The sequence below is a fragment of the Electrophorus electricus genome, chromosome 3, assembly GCF_013358815.1.
Source record: "Electrophorus electricus isolate fEleEle1 chromosome 3, fEleEle1.pri, whole genome shotgun sequence".
Taxonomy (NCBI): Eukaryota; Metazoa; Chordata; class Actinopteri; order Gymnotiformes; family Gymnotidae; genus Electrophorus; species Electrophorus electricus.
This window is the reverse complement of record NC_049537.1, coordinates 15847368-15867112: the sequence shown is the minus strand read 5'-3', so window position 1 is coordinate 15867112 and position 19745 is coordinate 15847368. Positions and strand designations below refer to the sequence as shown.

The window sequence follows — 19745 nt, the reverse complement described above, 5'->3', positions numbered from 1 at the left end:
AATAGCAATTTGTTTAGTCTCAATTACATTGGAGGCCTAGTCTTAAAAATTAAATGAACTGAGAAATAATGTATACTGATGCTATAGTACCTTACTCCATACTCCATTTTTACCTCAGCAATCATTCAACTTGTATTCATATTAGATTATACTTTTCTCTTGTTGCACTCCATAAAATATGACCAGAATATAGCAGAAACTGCTAAACCTTCCTATCTCCTCCTCATTAGCTTTTTTCTTGCTTTTACAGCTGAAGATAAAAAGTGTAAATCTGGCCCGGTTGACCTCGTCTTTATCATTGACGGCTCCCGTAGCGTCCGTCCTCATGAATTTGAGACAATGCGCAAATTCATGATCGACATCATTCATGAGTTGGACGTCAGCCTGGACACTACCCGTGTTGGCGTTGTGCAATACTCCAGCCAAGTCCAAAATGTCTTTTCCCTCAAAGACTTCACAACCCACGAGCAGATGGTTAAAGCCATTAACAAGATTATCCCATTGGCTCAAGGCACGATGACCGGACTGGCGATTCGTTATGCCATGAACATAGCCTTCTCCAATGCGGAGGGAGCCCGGGCCAATGTCCCTCACGTCGCCATCATTGTGACTGACGGTCGACCCCAGGACCGCGTGGCTGAAGTGGCAGCTGCTGCCAGAGAGTCTGGGATCGAGATCTATGCCGTGGGTGTGGCCAGAGCGGACATGACATCCCTGAGAGCCATGGCGTCCCCACCCTTTGAAGACCATGTGTTCCTTGTGGAGTCCTTTGATCTGATTCACCAGTTTGGAATCCAGTTTCAAGACAAGCTTTGCAGTAAGTCAGCCTCCCTTAAAATTGTGTTCCTCAAATTTAACAAATCTAGACTCTTATACTCCCACACAGTTGTCTCCCTGCATTTTTGTAGTTCTGGAACCACACTTTTTTCTTATAATCAATCCCAGTCAATTGTCTTAATCTGTTTGCCCTCTATTGTTGTGTGGCTCCAAACTGGGTGGATTGTTATGAATAGAATCAGGAGGACATCTAATACTTGAATCGTTTTCCTTGGTACCTTCAAGTACTAAATTGTGTCTTGGTTTTGCAGAAATAGATATTTGTATTGAGTCAGACCATGGCTGTGATCATATCTGTGAGAGCTCTCCTGGCTTCTACCATTGTCTCTGCCTGCCAGGGTACACACTGAACGAGGATGAAAAGACTTGCACACGTACGTACTTCTAAACATTTAGGCTTCAGAATGCAGACTGAATCTTTTTTTTTTGTCTCTTTTAAAGAATTTGATGTAATGTTATGACTGTATCAACACTATGGCATGTGTGTCCCCTATAGCCATAGATCTGTGCACTGAGGGGAAACATGACTGTGAGCAGATCTGTGTTAGCTCTCCTGGTTCTTTCACCTGTGAATGCAATACTGCCTATACACTCAATGAAGACAAGAAGTCCTGCACAAGTTGGTGACACACAGACACCAGGGGTCAATCAATGTTGTTACTGTTCATCATTACCTAAGCATACATTTACATGAACACACAAGCACATACAGACACACACACACACACACACACACACACACACACACACACACACACACACACACTTACACAAGAAATCAGTGTACATACACAGAGATGTATGTTCATACCATTCGTTAACGTACTGTCATGTTACATAATTTCATAGAAAGACCAAAAGTACTACTTGATGTGTGAACCAAAGGAAACATTTTGTAGTTTCAGGGCTGTGGATATCCCAGTCATTTGAAACAATAGCTTTTGACATGCTGTTAAATTGAATATTTAATATATGGACTTTATAGATTTTAATAGATTTTTATATATGAACCCCATTCAGGTTGCTAACTTTGTGATAGAAAACATGCAGTCTCCTGCTGCTTTATTTCTTTAGATTTGAAGTATACTATAAAGAATTCAAACTACTAAACTTTAACAATTTAGCCTAGCAAACATGGAACAGTTTAGCTCTGAAATAACTCTTAATGAGTACAAGTGTATGTGAACAGATGATTGACAAAACTACTTAAAATCAGTTTTGCATGACTTTCAGTGGACATCACTGAGGTTAATCAGTTATTGTACACTATGCTGCTTTCATGATCAGGATCAAGACATACTGTATATTCACACATACAAGAAGTGTAGTTATATAGTACATTTTTGGCTGCGGGACTCTTCTTTCAATCCCAAACTCAGAAGAAGTTGAAGCATTTCTTTATGGTGTAAGGTCACACCTGATATCTTAAAGTATCCTAAAATTGGATAACCTACAAAATAAGGTTTGACACTAACTGCTAATAACTTTGCTAATACATTTCTGACAGTTAATTCATACCCTTTTCTGGATGATGTGGATGCTTTTGGGAGGGCCTTTCTGTTTTAGCTTTTTGAGAATAATATAGTTTATTTTCCTTATAGTATTCACCTTTTAACATACCATATCATATTTCAGAGGTGAATATATGAGAAATAACTGTTCTAAATACATCTTTCCTGAGGCTTGAGGGGTTTGGATTTTGCTTTGCTTAAAATGGCTTGCTAGAAGCATTTAAAGTCTTTTCAGCATGAATTCCATTTTGTCGAAAAAGAGGCCATGTATGGCTTCACTGAGAGATTAACTGAAATATACACTTACCACGGTTTGCCTTTTTTCATAGTTGTACAAATGTCTCATATAAAAACTATTGCTTTTCTTGGCCTATTTCAGTGATTGACTACTGCTCATTTGGGAATGATAGCTGTGAGCACAAGTGTGTCAGCATCCTAAACGGTTTTAATTGTCAATGCAAGGAGGGATACACACTCAATGATGATAAAAGGACCTGCACAAGTTAGTGGCTTTTTTCTGCTTTTATCCAATGAGCACATATATTGGTATCAAGATACACCATTTGGTGAATATATGCTACAATGTAAAGCGAGTGGAACAAATAATGGAAACAACAAAGGGGGGAGGTTTTGTTTTGTTTGTACTAGATGTGAGTATATGTAGGGATTTCAAGTAAATGTTACTGCTCAACACACACACACACACACACACACACACACACACACACACACACACACACACACACACAAATAAATATATTTCAGCATCAGCCAAAAATAGTGTTGCAATGCAAGAACAAAGATTTCATTATCTATGTGTATATGTGCAAGGTGGTTGACTAAGAATAAATGCTTGTGAGCTTAGCTTAGTTCTTTGTTATATTTGCTACATTTCTACATGGTCTTGCACATGATGCTTCCTGAGATTATTCCTGTTATTCTCTTAATACAAACTTTGTTCATCTTCAACCTAATACAAATAGTTCTTAAAACAAATGTCTACTTCATTTGATACAAATAGTACTAGCTTCTTGCAGTCAGGAGATTTTTATCACAAAAAGATATGAGTCTGGTTTATGATTTATTCTCTAGGTGCTTGATTTTAGTGATTTAATTAGATTGGTGATTGGGTCGTATTTAAGGTTTAGTTGGGTTCATACTTCCTCTGTGCTAGGTTTGGTTTCCTGACCAAAATCACTTCCCTATGTGACCTTCATGGAGTTGTAATATTCAGCACTTTTTTTTTTGCAACAACACACAACTTATAGAATGTTGAACAACTACATTCACCATTCTTGAACATCCTATGCAGAGTTATGATGTCTGTTCCTTCCCTCCCTATCATCATCGGTATACTTTATATGTATATATTAAAACCTATACACCTGCTCATTTGTAATAATAATAATAATAATTTTAATAACGATAGGTTAGATTTATATAGCGCCTTTCACAAAAACACAATGTTTACTAAAATGGTGAATGAAAATACTGAGAAAAAAGATTTTAAGATGAGTTTTAAAGGTAGAAAGAGAGGAACAGGAGTGAATAGGTGTAGGAAGGGAGTTCCAGAGAGAAGGTGCTGCAACACCAAATGACCAGCCACCCATGGTGGCCAGACTAACCCTGGGGACAGTAAGGAGACCTGAGTCAGAGGACCTTAATGAGCAAGATGGAATGTATGGATGGAGTTATTTTGCATTACATGATGTTGGCCAGGAAGTGCTGTAAAGTGCTGTAAAGTTTAGTAACAAAATTTTGTATTGAATGTGTTTAATTATGGGTAAATAATGTAACTGTTTAAAGATGCAGGTGATATGCACATATTTCTTAGTGGGGACAAAGACTCCATCTGCAGAATTTTGTACATGCTAACCTAGACGTAATTTAACCTACACAGATGTCTTTAAGAGTCATCATCGAGTGTGAGCGGGCAATATTGTGGGAATATTAGTATGCAGACTTAGTCAGCAATTTTATTTGCAGTTCAAATGACATACATTGGTCAAAAAGAGCACCAAGGTTTCATGCAGTGGTGGAGGGGCTAACAGGAATATTGCCAACAACCAGTACAGAGTTGGAAAATGAAGAGATAAAAGATTTAGTGGCAATAACAAGAAATTCTGTTTTATGGGCATTAAGCTGCAAGAAATTCACACATAGCCAGGAATTTACTTCTTGAATACAAAAGATCAAGGCATGAGCTGGGAATAGGTTTGAAGGATTTATATTCACAGGAAGTGAGTGTTGTCAGAATTTAAGATAGTGACAGTGAATATCATTGAGGGGCGAGATGTAAATGATAAAAATCATGGCGCCAAGAATAGATCCTTGGGGAACACCCTGACTAACAAAGGTAGTGTCAGATTTATATTTGCCTATGCAAACAAATTGGTTCCCATTAGTTAGATATCAATTCAAACTATATGATTCAAACCAGAACAGAACAGTATCAGATTTTTAAAAGTCATGTAATTAAAATATGGTTAACTGTGTTGAAGGCTGCAGTGGGGTCAAGTAACAGCAGAATGCCAATAGAACAAGAGTTAGAGTACATAAAGAGATCATTAAGGATATAAATAAGAACTCTTTTGGTGCTATGATGCGGGCAGAAGCCTGACTGAAAAGTCTCAAAGAGATTATTGGAGTCAAGCAGCTGGGAGGCCACGACTCTCTCTAGGACTTTGGAGATGAACGGCAAATTGGATATGAGTCTGAAATTCTCAATGGCTTTCTTAATAATGAGGGTGGCACCTGCTAGTTTTAGAACATGGGGAACATAACCAGTTGTAAGTGACAGATTGATGATATCACTTACAACAGAAATGTCAGGGAGACAGCACTTTAAAAGAGAGGTGAGAAAGTTGTGATTATATCTTTTTGGAATTTGATATTATCTCAGTGATAAAGGTTGTATTGACAGAAGAAATATCAGAAAGGATATAAACAGGGAGGGTGACAAAAGAAGGAGTGCAATCAGAAAGATCAATCTAAGGGAGATCATGATAGATGGCACTTAGCTTGAAATAATTTGAGAAATTCATTGAATTTTTCCAGGCAACCAGCTACATCCTCAGATGGAGGTTGAAGAAGTTTATTAATAGTAGAAAAGGCTGCTTAGATTTATGGCCTGCACTATTTGGAATTTTAGAAAAGTATGATGAATGGGCTACATTTAAAGCAGCCTTGTATTTAACTAAGGAAATCCACAAGCAATCCACTTTTCTTAACTAAACCACAAGATGTCTGCCATTATGTAATGATTCAATCACCCAATCCTGTGGCAGCTGCACAATGCAAAAAAATCACAGACACAAATCAAGAGGCTGAACTAAGTTATAATACAAAATATGTTAGAAGTGATTTTGACTGGTTTGTTTTAGAAACTACTGATCTCAGAGTATCAGGGTTTGGTGTCATAAGAGTTTACAGGGAATGGTGTCAAAAGCAAACAAAAAAACTATCCAAGGAGCAGTAGGAAACAGCTTGCGACAGGTCATAGGAGTTTTTTTTTTTCTTGTTCAAACTGAAAGGAAGGCTATGGTAACCACCCTGTTCAGGTGAACAGAAAAGCATCTCAGAATTTACAATGCATCATGCCCTGAGGATAGTGAATCATTTTACAATGCATCATGCCCTGAGGACAGTGAAGCTTTTTTCTACTGAGACAGATACAGCAGTAGAAGATCACACCAAGTTCCATTCTCATCAGCCAAAAATAGAAAACTGAGGATACAGTGGGCACCAACTCAGTTAAAGATTAGAGAACTCACAGAACTGTACAGTTAAAGATTAGAGAACATTAGGGAATGCACAGAACTGTACAGTTAAAGATTAGGGAACATTAGGGAACTCACAGAACTGTACAGTTATAGATTACGGAACATTAGGGAACTCACAGAATTGGACAGTTAAAGATTAGGAACAATTCACAGAAACTATATAGTTAAAGATTAAGGATCATTAGGGAACTCACAGAAGTGGACAGTTAAAGATTAGGGAACATTGCCTGATTAAATGAATCTTGACAACTCACAGAACTGGACAGTTAAAGATTAGGTAACATTGCCTGGTTAAATGAATCTTGATTTTTGCTGCAATATGTAGATTCAATAGTTCAGGCTGCTGGTGGTATAATGGTGTGGGGAATGTTTTCTTGGCTACAGTTTAGCCATATGTATATTCCCAATGTTACTTCCAATGTTATAATGAATCATCTCATAAATCATCAATCATCTCAAGTCAGTTTCATGGGTTCAGTGCACTTCAGCAGCCTCCTCAGCATCCGTAGGCTGTGGATAAATTCGTAGCAATTATGTGGTGTATTCATATCAACATGAACCAAAGTAATGTTTACAACTCCTTGTTGATGCTATACCATAAAGAATTCTAGCTGAGGTTCTAGTCTTGAACTGGTCTTTAACTGGAAGCTACCAACAAATAATTTACTATCCATGCAACACTCCAAAATCTAACATTTAAAGACTGTGTATTAGTGGCCAGGAGGTGGGAAGGGTCCTACAAATGGTAAAATTCACTGTCCAGGATGAGACACAAAACATCCAAATGAACATTCAAGCAACATGCCCCAAACATTAACTAATTAAGAGTGAGTCAAACTGATAGGAGTCTTAGATACCATAGAAACAGAGGAGATGCCATCGCAAGATAAAACCATCCTGTTGCAATTATATACCTGATATTCTGAAAGAGTATATGGGAAATTTCAATCTGCATCTGGAACTACAGATTTTTTATATCAAGGCAAATCAAAACAGTTTTGAAAATTCATGTAGTTCAACATACACAATAGCTGTATGCTTCTATTTATTTTTCTACCCTCTTACTTAGTCTGAATTACATGTTGTTCATATTAATATAGTTAAAAGTTATACTGTAATTGATTTGATGCTGTTTTGCTGCCAGTGAAAATCCATGCATAATCTCTTCACATTCTCTACCTGTTTCAGTGATCGACTACTGTTCATTTGGAAATGATAGCTGTGAGCACGAATGTGTGAGTGTGCTTCAAAGCTTTTATTGCCTCTGCAATGAAGGATACGCACTCAACGAAGATGAAACAACTTGTACAAGTCAGTGACGGCAACCAAGACACACACACGTACATGCATACACATACACATGCATCAGAAGTTTTACTTGGGGGAAGTTCTAGCTATAGTATTTCCCTAAATGAACTATGACATTTTGAAACTTACAGTAATTGAGTGTCTTTATCATCAATTACCCTAATCTTCCCAGTTTAAGTAACCTAGGTTTATGTGAAGCCATAAATAAATTGCACATTAAACAATGTTGCAGATTAATAATGCAAAGAAGTTCATATCATTACAATGAACATTTCTGATCCTAAAATCATCAAATTTAGTTCACAAAAGGTGCAAACCTCTCATAATATAATAAGACAACAGTAGTAACCCAGAAGGGTAAAGGCTGCTTGCAGCTTAAAGTTTTTGTTGTCTGGACATCTACCCTTTCAAGCACATAAAGATACTTGTGTTTGACAGTGGCAAAAAAAAAAAAAAGAAATTTCTGTCTGCTTATTGTCTTCCTACACCATATGCATTCAAACTTCAATGCGCTCTGGGACACCCATAGATTTAAAAGATTCTCTGCACCCTTGAGTTTTATAGAGCGATGCATTAGCATTATTCTAAAATATAAGTGATACTTCATATCAATTTTAAATGCTTCCTAATTTGCCAATTATATCTTGGTGCTCTCTGACTGTTTCAGTGATTGACTACTGTTCATTTGGGAATGATAGCTGTGAACATGAGTGTGTGAGTGTCCTCAATGGCTTTTACTGCCGTTGTAATGAAGGATATATACTCAATGAAGATGAGAAGACCTGCTCAAGTTAGTGAGGGCAACCATGCCGGATTTTGTTTCCGCCTGTCACACAATTAGTTCTCTTACTCTTCTTCCTCTTGCTAAAGCATATAATTTCTTATTGTTCTCTACCTGTTTCAGTGATTGACTACTGCTCATTTGGGAATGATAGCTGTGAGCACGAGTGTGTGAGTGTCCTCAATGGCTTTTATTGCCACTGTAATGAGGGATACTCTCTCAATGAAGATAAGAGGACCTGCACAAGTTAGTATGAGCAACCAAGCCAACAAAGCCTTTTCTTCCTTTCACATTAGTGCTTTGCTTGTTTTTTGTGCTTACAAATGACACAAATATTCACTGTTCTCTACCTGTTTCAGTTATTGACTACTGTTCATTTGGAAATGATAGCTGTGAGCACGAGTGTGTGAGTGTCCTCAATGGCTTTTATTGCCACTGTAATGACGGATACTCTCTCAATGAAAATGGCAGGACCTGCTCAAGTTAGTGAGGGCAACCACGCCATATTTTGTTTCTGCCTGTCACACAATTGGTTCCCTTACTCTTCTTCTTTCTAAAGTATAGAATTTCTTATTTTTTCTACCCATTTCAGTGATTGACTACTGCTCATTTGGGAATGATAGTTGTGAGCACGAATGTGTGAGTGTCCTCAATGGCTTTTACTGCAGCTGTAATGAGGGATATGCTCTCAATGAAGATGAGAGGACCTGCACAAGTTAGTGAGGGCAAGCAAGCCACTGATTTTCTTTGTTCCTGTCACACATTTTCTTTCTTCCTTTCACATTAATTATCTGCTTTGCTTTGCTTGCTCTTTTTGCACTTACAAATGACACAAATTCTCACTTTTCTCTACCTGTTTTAGTGATTGACTACTGCTTATTTGGGAATGATAGCTGTGAGCAGGAGTGTGTGAGTGTCCTCAATGGCTTTTACTGTCGCTGTAATGAAGGATACTCTCTCAATGAAGATGAACGGACCTGCACAAGTTAGTGAGGGACAAAGAACATGCCACATATCATCAATAATTAAATTATTAATTAAAAGGAACATGCACTTAAATATACATTTTTTATAGTTTTTCTATATCATCTAACAGCAACCAGTGTCAACAGATTGCTTGTTGGTCTCCAAGCATAAGTAGTATATATATTAACTATAGTAATAGATAAATAAATGACTAAATGTAAGATAATAACAAAGAATTACTCTTCAAAATCATTCTTTTATACCTCTGTTTGATGATAAAGCAAAACTGGAATAATGGGTTTAAACATAGATATCTGCATGAACATTAAATTATGAATGAATGAATGAATTAATTCCGTCATTCTTATTTTCTTTCTTTTTATCTATCCCTTGTAATCTGTCTACAGTGATTGACTACTGCACATTTGGGAATGATAGCTGTGAGCACGAGTGTGTGAGTGTCCTCAATGGCTTTTATTGCCGCTGTTATGAAGGATACTCTGTCAATGAGGATGAACGGACCTGCACAAGTTAGTGAGGGCTACACATGCTACACATGCTAATCTCATCCAAATCCCCAAATGTAAAAGCTGTACAGTAGTTTGAGAAAGCAAAAAACGTTGACCTTGCAGATACTTGGAGATACAGATATTACATTCTAATTTTAGTGTTATCAGTGGTTTAAGGTGACCTATTTAAATATAAACACCAAAATTATTTTTTGCATACAGATTCCCTTACAAAGTATGGAAGTAAGTCACTGTCCCATTAATTAGTCTTTATTTCCCTTTATTCTTCTTTCTTTTATGTCTACCTTGCAGTTTTATAATATATAATATTTAAGATTCACTCTGTTTATTCACATTCAATTTTAAAGTGAACTAATGAGTTACTAGTAGGCTAGCTATCTTAGCTAAAAAAAAACTTAATTGGTCCAAAGTTTTAATTATGTTGTTTTACCAATGAAGCCATGGACCAGCACACTCCTATTATGGAAGCCAGTTTTTTGGCATTTGACTGACATCAAGAACATTACTGATCTTGCAATAAGACAAAACCAAAATGTAAGAACAAATCTTCAACAGGACAACTGGACACACCAAAGTGAAAAAAAAAAAAAATGCAGTGGAGTAGTTTAAGCCCAGATGTCAGTTAAGATGACCTTACATGTGGCATGTACACATGAGAAAGCACTCACATATGGCCAAGTTCTGTGTAGAGAGAATGGCTTAAATTCTGCTCACAGTCAGAGATTCAGAGACAAGAAATACAAAATGACAGTTACGATTTATCAGTCTTCTGAAACATATTTTGTCCCATCCAAGGAAATTGCAGTTCATTTCTGATAGTAATAATTGCAAAATAGGGCCAGTTTATGACCTGCTTTTAATGCTTTTAATTCTCAGTTCTTACTTGCCACTGCCTGCCTTCTACCTATTTACAGTTTTCTCTTAGATGCACAGCTCTTAAAGGATATTCCAGAACTGTCATCAGACACTTGTGGAAATGGAGGGTTACAGTAGAACACATGTTTATCCATTAATAATTTGTAATAAATGAACTGAACACCATTTCCTAAATATATTACACATAATGCACAGATTATAAGTTCTTCAAGAAAATGTAGTTAGCCACTACAAATGTGAAAAAGTATTCTAAATCCATAAAGGTACATTACAAATAATCAAAAGAAGTTATCTGTTATAGAGTTGCTACCTGGGTTGCCAAATTCCACTATTGTCCATAAAAACAATATGTCAGGATTCAGACTATTCTCAGACTTCTTACTTATTGACAATTGTAAGTTTGATAGGACGTTGAATTCACAGTAACAAAAGATCTTACCTCTGACATTTTAGCAACTACTGTAGAAATAGGTATAGACTCAAACATTTAATTAAATCACTGATACAGTAAGACAATTTGTGTGAATACAATTATTATACCAATATTTACTGTATCAGTATTAGACATTCTTTCTCTAGTACTGTTGCATAAATATTTATATATAGAGAAAGACTTGACCCACACCTCTTAAGAGAATGGCTCTCCTGGTATTCCTGTATTATTTAAATGACTGTTCAAGCATACATGACTGAGGAGGGAAATTTACCTTAAGCACCAGGGCTTCATTTCTCTCCCATCAAAATCAATAACTTTCTGTCAAATTCTGCTAGCAGTCCAAGTTATTTGGTTTTAGTTGTGCATCCTATTTGTTCTTTACCAAAAATACCAAAAGATGCTGGCATCTTAATACCTGCTTTGCTTGCTTATCTGGTTCTTACAAAAGTTCTTCCAGAATTTCTCACTGTTCTCCACCAATTCCAGTGATTGACTACTGTTCATTTGGGAATGATAGCTGTGAGCACAAATGTGTGAGTGTCCTCAATGGCTTTTACTGTCGCTGTAAAGAGGGATACTCTCTCAATGAAGATGAACAGACCTGCACAAGTTAGTGCAGGCCCAAGATCAGTCCAAACACACCCACAAAAATATACACACAGGCACACACTTTGTACATACTCCAAACACACTATATTCCAAAATACAGATCTTCAGACCTTGCTTAATCTATTTGAATTGTTTAACGCAGCTTTTACTTGATTCAAAAGTAATCATACCCACATTTTTTCACAAACCCTACCTCTAGTCACTCTAGTCTAGAACAGTATTTCTCCAGAACAGTGAATCTTTGAAGAAGCAAAACAACCCCATCTCTTTCTATTACATCCTGCCAAAGAATTACACAAAATGAAACTATCAAAACTCATTTGCTGAATCATCTCTTAAGACGTCTGCTGAGATTAAAAAATGTGTAAATTGAAAAGAAACTTCTAAAAGTGTAACACTGTGACAGTAGTTGCATTAGCAAGTGTTTAGAGGCAATTCATAGTACTCCACTTAGTTTCATTTTTTATTTAGTTTCATAGTTTTATTTTTAGTTTCATAGTTTTATTTTTTATTAACATTCACTCTGTAAACATGGTCAGGCTGCGACCCTATGTATGAGAACCACAGGTCTAGGATGATCTGTATATAAATATACACTCAGCAGCCAAATCATTAATCAGCAGTCTGTGGTCAGAAGATTACCACAAATTGTACAAGACCAAACATCTACAAACCTGTAAGAGGTTTTAAATAAAGTGGCTGGTGAGTGTATATGCAAAAGTCATAATTCCATCTGAAAGACTATACTGGGCATTGTGTTTGTAATTGTTTGCACATTTTGTTATCTTTTTAATTATACAATATGAATGTTCTATATATGAATGTTCTATATTGTTTTACTATATTAAAAGTAAATACATTTCTCATCTAAAACTTTTCCAGTGATTGACTTCTGTTCATTTGGGAATGACAGCTGTGAGCACAAGTGTGTGAGTGTCCTCAATGGCATTTACTGCAGCTGTAATGGTGGATACACACTCAATGATGATAAGAAGACCTGCACAAGTTAGTGTTATCTACTGCTCAAACTACAAACTGTTCCATGTCATTGGATGCTTCTGGTACATTGCACTATTGCAGTGTTTTACTGCAGGTCATGCACACATACGTTGCATGAAACTTGTATGTGAACATACATGTGTTAACATGCAACATAAAAGTCATCCTGTGATGTGATGCTTCTGTACATGAGCCATGCAGTTCAGATTAGGCTTTTTTGTGGGATTCTTGTGACTGGGTATTTCAAGACTTTCACACCATTTTTTCTTCTGCGAGTTTATGTACTCTTAGCACTGGAGGTGACACTTGTATGCAGAATCATTAGTCTGTATTGTTTCACTTAATGAACGTGCATGGCAACACCAAAGGTGCAATTTTGGTTTATTACCCTAATAAAGTCCGTTACTGTGTATCTCAAGAACTAACAAAAGTTGACTTAAACAAACAAACAAACAAATAAATAAGTTGACCATAAAAGTGCAAATTGTGCAATAACAAATGTATTATCAGTGAACCAGTGGACCATATGTACTTCACTGAAATTTTGTGTTTGTAGAAGCATTGATCATTGATGTTAATTCGTAAAATCTTCTCTTTCTTTATCCTTCCAGTGATTGACTATTGTTCATTTGGGAATCACAGTTGTGATCATGAATGTGTCAGTGTACTCAATGGATTTTACTGCCATTGCAATGAAGGATACACACTCCAGGAAGACGGAAAGACCTGCCAAGGTATGTGTGAGATTAAAGAACAATGATTCATGACCATCTAATGATGTCTATTTTAATTGTTTGCCTTCTTGGATATTAATATTAAAATTATTCTACCTGTAGTTATTCTAATTAATGATGAGTATAGCAAATGATTCATATTAAGAATGTTTGCAAAAACACTTTATAGATTTATTTATGTGGATTAAAGTTTTATTTTATTTTTTTCCCCCATCATGCAGAGCTAAAACAAATTGATATAACATATTCTTGCTCTGACCACATCACAACATGATTCCCACATTGTCTAACCCATTTAAAACAACCCAAGTGGCTCTATTTGCTCTGAAAACTTACTGCACCTTTTCCAGGAACAATAAGTTCATGTTCAAAATCAACACAGACAAAAAAGAGAAAACGTCCTGCTCCAATGTTTAATGGTCTTCCCAGTTCTCCCAGATAGTGGAGGAGCTCCAAAATAAATATTTAGCATTAGTCTCTAAGACAGTGATATGCCTCTTCTGAGTTGCTCTTTTTCTTTTTTCTTGCAGATAATAAACAGTGACAATAATTTATTTAGTCAGCTGTTCACAGGTAGTGAAAATGACATAAGTTAATGTACTTAATTTGCAGCTTCAGTAGTGTCTGTTTTGATTCAGTAGTTCAGAACAAAGTGCTATTATTATGTTATCTCAGTGATACTATTACACTGATTTCTGAGATACTTTATGTTTAAACATTCTTTAGATATGACACCATGAATGCACACCCTGAAATAATTATATGACCTAGTATTATTTTGGAAAGTATCATTTCAAAATTTGGCAGTGTTTTCAGCAGCTTTCTAGTAGGCAGATTACTGGCTCTTTGTGCAATTGTTGGACAGAATCATATTACAGATGATTCTCATTGATCTCTAAGTTAAGCAGTAATCCAAAACAGAATGTGCATAATGTTTGAAGTATGTAAAGAGGAACGGAGATATGGTAAGTGAAAATAATGAAAACTTTAAAATATGTCAGGTTAAATACCTTTAAAGGTATTTTAAAGGTTAAAATACCTTTTCAGACTGCCAAGGGAATTTTTTTTCAAGTATAGAAAAAATATGTTCTCTATATTTTTAAAAATGAATTTATGAAATGTAAAGCATTCAGATGGAAGAGGATGCTCATATATAAAAAGAATAATACAACCTTGTAAAAATTCCAAACAGAATGCTAGAAGATGCATTTTGTCACAGTCTTCTTGGGAAAGGTATTTGCATCTCAAGTTAGAGGCTGGGCGTTGAGCAGGACACACAGACTCCCTTGACTATGTGAAACATTTAATGACATAAAACATAAAGGACACTCATGGCACTCACACATAATAACACTAATGAACAGGAATTCACAAGCAATATAAACAGTAACAACAGCAACATAAAATGATACAAATGCTGGGTTACACTAACAGTGGCTACACACTCATTGACACTAACATTCTACACCGACACTAACAATGACCAACCATGAGGCCCACACTGACAGGAGTTTAAGTAAACAGACATACCCTCAACGTCAACCCTGTGCAGGTGTGTGCCATCATCAAGGCCATGGCAACAAATGGAAATTCCCCTGCACGCGGCGGGCCATACCATGTGTCTCATGGGGGGGGCATTCTGTGACACTGGTTTCCTAAGAGAAGTAGATCCACTACTCTTTGGCCAGAAGAAAGGTTCTTTAATGTACAATTGATATTATAGTTACATTCACAATATAGCTCATATCTTTAGAATAAATCCTACGTATGCACATTCATCAAGGTTCACCCTGTAGAAAAATATTTCTGGTAAGGTGTCAATGAACTGGGATGGGTTTCTCAAAAGAATCTTTTCTCAAAAGAATACAAAGATCATTGTTAAATGGTAGAGCAAGTATGACCCTGAATGCTAATTCTTTCATTTAAGATTATCTTAATACTATGAAGTGTTTGGGGAAAAAAGGCCCAGGTCATTCCTATATAGGGTAGATGGTGGTTGATGAATCACAAATGCCAACAGATGGGCTATGGTCTGTCACTAAAACACAAGTAGAAGATACATGTCCCTTTCAAATGGCTACTGAGTGTAGATGCAAGGTAGGTGCTTCTGTTAAAGCAGCATGCTAGTATAGATGCCCCATTTTCTGAAGTCGATCAATTAATAGGAACCACATAGAATTAACAGAAATGTAAGATCAGTTAGGTCCAATGACTTTTGCCTAAATAGAACCCCTAAAATGTTAACTTATACCAGTACTGTTCATAGAAAAAATACTTATGGTACAGTGTATCACAGTTATTTTTCTTGATTTGAAATGAGGTGTTTTTCTTCAAACCAATATCTTTTTGTGTCCTATGTAGCCGACAACTTGTGCAATGTAATAGAACATGGTTGTGAGTACCAGTGTGTGAGTACTCCAGGGTCGTATCACTGTATCTGCCCGGATGGTCATCTTCTACAGGAGGATGGAAGTAGCTGTGGAAGTATGTACTACACAGTGTTCATTGAATTACCATTCATTCCTGCTAAAAATTCCCTAGTTAGGTTTGGGTTAGGTTTGGGAAACTTTAAATAACATTGTATTCATGAGGTACTTAAGAGTTTCTTCTAAGTTTTATTCTTATCCCTAGAATAATGTTAGAAAATAGGTAAGTTCTAGGTGATTGCATTTTGTATCTCACTGCATGTAACCTGCTGTTTGTTTGCATCAGATTTAAGCATCTGATAAACAAATACATGTAAACCCAAATGTAAATGTAACCAACTTTGCATTGCTTTGAGGCTGCAGATCATCCAATATTGACCTTGTCCTCGTGATTGATGGTTCGAAAAGCGTACGGCCCCAGAACTTTGAGCTCGTCAAGCAGTTTGTCAACCAGGTCGTGGAACGACTCGATGTCTCTGCTCGTGGGACACGCGTGGGTCTCATTCAGTACTCCAGCCGGGTGAGGACTGAGTTCCCGCTCAGCATGTACCAGACCAAGGATGAGATCAAGGCAGCTGTGATGAAGGTGGAGTACATGGAGAAGGGGACCATGACGGGGCTGGCCCTCAAGCACATGGTGGAAAACAGCTTCTCTGAGGCCGAGGGTGCCCGTGCTGCCTCAAAGAACATCCCCCGGGTTGGGTTGGTGTTTACCGATGGACGTTCTCAGGATGACATTACAGAGTGGGCCAAAAAGGCAAAGGATGCAGGTCAGAGTTGAAAGGTGTAGAATTAACAATAATTGTGGGTTGGTTATTTTCATAAAACAGGGCAAAGAATGTAAAATCATCTCATAAGCAATATAAGCATGCTGACTGGTAGTGTGTTAGAGTAAGGATAATTGAACCTGTTCAGTGCACAGGCTTGTCACTGAAATTGTTGATTTAAAAGCGTTTTTCTAAATAATGGTATAATGCACATCAATTTCCTTTTATTTAAGCTGTAGCAGGCTGTAGGTCAGCATGTAGAGATTCACAGTTGCTCTTTTAAAGGCATCACCATGTATGCTGTTGGCGTGGGCAAAGCGGTAGAGGATGAGCTGAGGGAGATTGCCTCTGAACCTGTGGAGAAGCATTTCTTTTACACTGCCGATTTCACTGCCATCAGCCAGATCGCAGAGAACCTGAAACTCAATGTCTGCCCAGGTATGTCCAGGTTTAGTCAATACTGTTTTATATTTATAAAGCTAGGGTGCGTACAATGCAGAGCACTTCTATTTAGACTTTGCTGCACAGTTGATATAAAGGAGCCGGGTCAACACAGAAGCATTGAGGTTTGTATGTAGATGAGTTCGTGCAGTCACACCTGAGAAATTGTCCTCTGGCGCCATCTTGAGCAGACTGTCAACGTGGGCCAAAAAGGCAAAGGATGCAGTTCATAAATTTTATGTATGGCAAAAGGTTTGCATTTTTTCTTGAATATTTTATGTGGGTCTTTCTGCAAAAATGAAATCTTTCCAGACATCACAATATAAGTATTTTTATTCTTTCATTCTCTCCTTCTTGCTCTGTTTTTCTGTTCTCAGAGGAGAGTCAGGGTGAAATCGAGGTGAAGGACCCCTGTGCATGTGAAACCCTGGTAGAGTTCCAGCAAGCTACTATGACCACTCTGATCCAACTCAACCAGAAATATATCCTTTACAGTTCTGTATCTTACCACTCTAAATATTCTTCAGCAACAGATTTCTTCAAACTGGGGTAAAAATATATACACATAGTGCCAATACAATCAAATAAAAGTGCCATATACATTTATTGAAAATGCTATATATCTTTTGTTTTATAAAACATGCATTTTATTGTCAGGCAGGGTACATGGCACTGCTGCTGTTTGCAGAGCCTTTCACATCATCTTGACTCATTTTGACCAAAGGGCCTTGAACAGAGACTCCTCTGTATGGAGCAAGTATAGCACACTGTGTCTGTTCGTCTGATCTCTTACAGACTGGCCTCTCTGGTCTAGCTCCTCACAGGAACTGCTGAGGCCAAGTAGACTTCAGCTTCAATGACTCTTTGTTATCTAATCTGTCATTCTGCACTTCAAAAGAGCCCTTGTCCAGACTCTGAGTCCACAAACATGTCTGTCTCAATAACAGTGGATAGGTTTAACCACTGACTCTTCTATTTTTGTTTATTTTCTGAATTTAAAAAAAAACAGCACAAAAGAAAATGTTATCCTCTATTCATCATGTTTGTGACACCTTGTATTTAAACAGAATATGCAAATGTTTTAAAAACACTTTATTTGTTTACTTAATTTCATAGGATATCAAGGGTGTGACAGTATATTAAACAATAGAAACTTATAAACTGCATTAAAACACCATTTCATGGAGCAAAGCCCCTGGTGGGGGTTTGACAGGAGCACTAAATAAATCACTGCTGTGATGGTGTGTCAGCAAGCACTGTTATATTTCAGTATGTCTTGCAGCAAGTATTTCATAACCCTTATGATACCCTACAAAAAAGCTGTTTTGAAATCTTTTCAAAGAACACTGTGCTGGTTCCTTAACTGTCTATCACTGTTAGCAATGACGACCCGTTTGGAGAATCTGGAGAAAAACTTTCTCACAAGGAATTGAAACCTTTTCATCATCTGCAATGATCCTGGGTTTTAGGGACTGATCTCTCTTTGGGAAATATACAAGTGATGGCCCTGACTCACCCCGAGAAGAGTTCTACCAAAACCAATTTTCTGGGTGCTGAACATGCAAATGAACTATACGTAAATTCAGAGTCACTGTGCATATGTGCACTGGCGTTCAGATATGCGAAATCCCAAGGTTGAATACAGTTGTCATTGTAACCTATTTATAATTGATTTGTTTATTTTTTTAAGAGGGGTATATGGCAGATATTGTGTCAACATTTGATACTGTAGTTATTGTATTGGTACCACTCCAATACCACGCCAGTTATTGTATTGGTACCACTCCAGTGTGCTTTCAGTAACTGAACTGAATGGGCATATGCATGGTGTGGGATTTTAAACAGATTTCCAAACATAAAATTTTTTGAGAGATTAGAAACCACAATATTGTAGTCATCAGATTTAAAATGAGCTATAAATTATATACGTCTACTTTTATTTTTGCATGGATATTGAAGTCAATGCAAATTTAACAACAGTTTACAAAACATGCAGTTATCACATGCATCAAAAGATATTTAATAAGCAATATCACTGAGAGGCTCAGTCATCTACATTTTGATAAACTATGAGTTTTTGCGATCACTTGAGTGCCCTGAAAGCATTACCATGGCTTATAGTGGACTGCATACTGATTGTAGATTGGAGTTAAAGAAAGAGCAATCATGACCAACTACTGGTTTTACAGCCAGTTCTAGGCTAAATGGGATTTCCATTGGAAAATCCCCATGAAGCATTTCCTGGTTGAAAGTGCCTACCTAGAGTAACCTTGACTTATGTTGTTTTCAGTCAGGTACAAGAATGCCATGTTATGTTTTTTGTAACCTCTGTATTTGATACTTGTGCTTTTATATATATTTTTTCTAATAATCATTTTGTAATGTTTGAGGACTCTTTATATTCTTTCACCAGAAGAAATTTAAAAATAATTTTCAGAGTGACTTTTTTTATTGTTTTTTAAATTTTTATTTTTATTTTATTTTAATTTTTTTTTACCTTAAGCTCTTCTCAAAATATGGGTGATAATTAATGCAGAGATTTAAAATGGTGCGCTGTCTTTGTCATTGTGGCCTATTGTGAGTCAATCATAATTTTGTTTATGTGACCTTTGGGTGTGGCATTATTTGAACTTGAAGTTATTTTGAACTTATAGTGGCAAAGTTAAAAGTTATGATGCTTATTGTAAACACACACCACCCTGATTACTAATTATTAACCTTAATAAACTTTGATCAACATCA

The 19745-nt window shown here is 36.7% G+C and overlaps 1 protein-coding gene across 8 annotated transcripts in view; it reads left to right on the top strand.

The window, feature by feature from the left end:
• Window positions 1–19745, top strand: part of matn4 (matrilin 4) — a 24774-nt gene extending 5029 nt beyond the window's left edge. The window contains exons 3-20 of one of the 8 annotated variants that reach the window (XM_027004974.2): window positions 251–817; window positions 1089–1211; window positions 1334–1456; window positions 2728–2850; window positions 7319–7441; window positions 8106–8228; window positions 8343–8465; window positions 8579–8701; window positions 8812–8934; window positions 9082–9204; window positions 9593–9715; window positions 12519–12641; window positions 13247–13369; window positions 15731–15853; window positions 16152–16565; window positions 16848–17000; window positions 17381–17485; window positions 18378–19745. In XM_027004974.2, the coding sequence (XP_026860775.2) occupies window positions 251–817; window positions 1089–1211; window positions 1334–1456; window positions 2728–2850; window positions 7319–7441; window positions 8106–8228; window positions 8343–8465; window positions 8579–8701; window positions 8812–8934; window positions 9082–9204; window positions 9593–9715; window positions 12519–12641; window positions 13247–13369; window positions 15731–15853; window positions 16152–16565; window positions 16848–17000; window positions 17381–17485; window positions 18378–18436 (2897 nt within the window). In that variant the 3' untranslated portion in view covers window positions 18437–19745. The remainder of the gene's footprint in view (window positions 1–250; window positions 818–1088; window positions 1212–1333; window positions 1457–2727; window positions 2851–7318; window positions 7442–8105; window positions 8229–8342; window positions 8466–8578; window positions 8702–8811; window positions 8935–9081; window positions 9205–9592; window positions 9716–12518; window positions 12642–13246; window positions 13370–15730; window positions 15854–16151; window positions 16566–16847; window positions 17001–17380; window positions 17486–18377) is intronic. The other 7 variants (XM_027004975.2, XM_027004976.2, XM_035523922.1 and 4 more) reach the window with 7 other exon arrangements.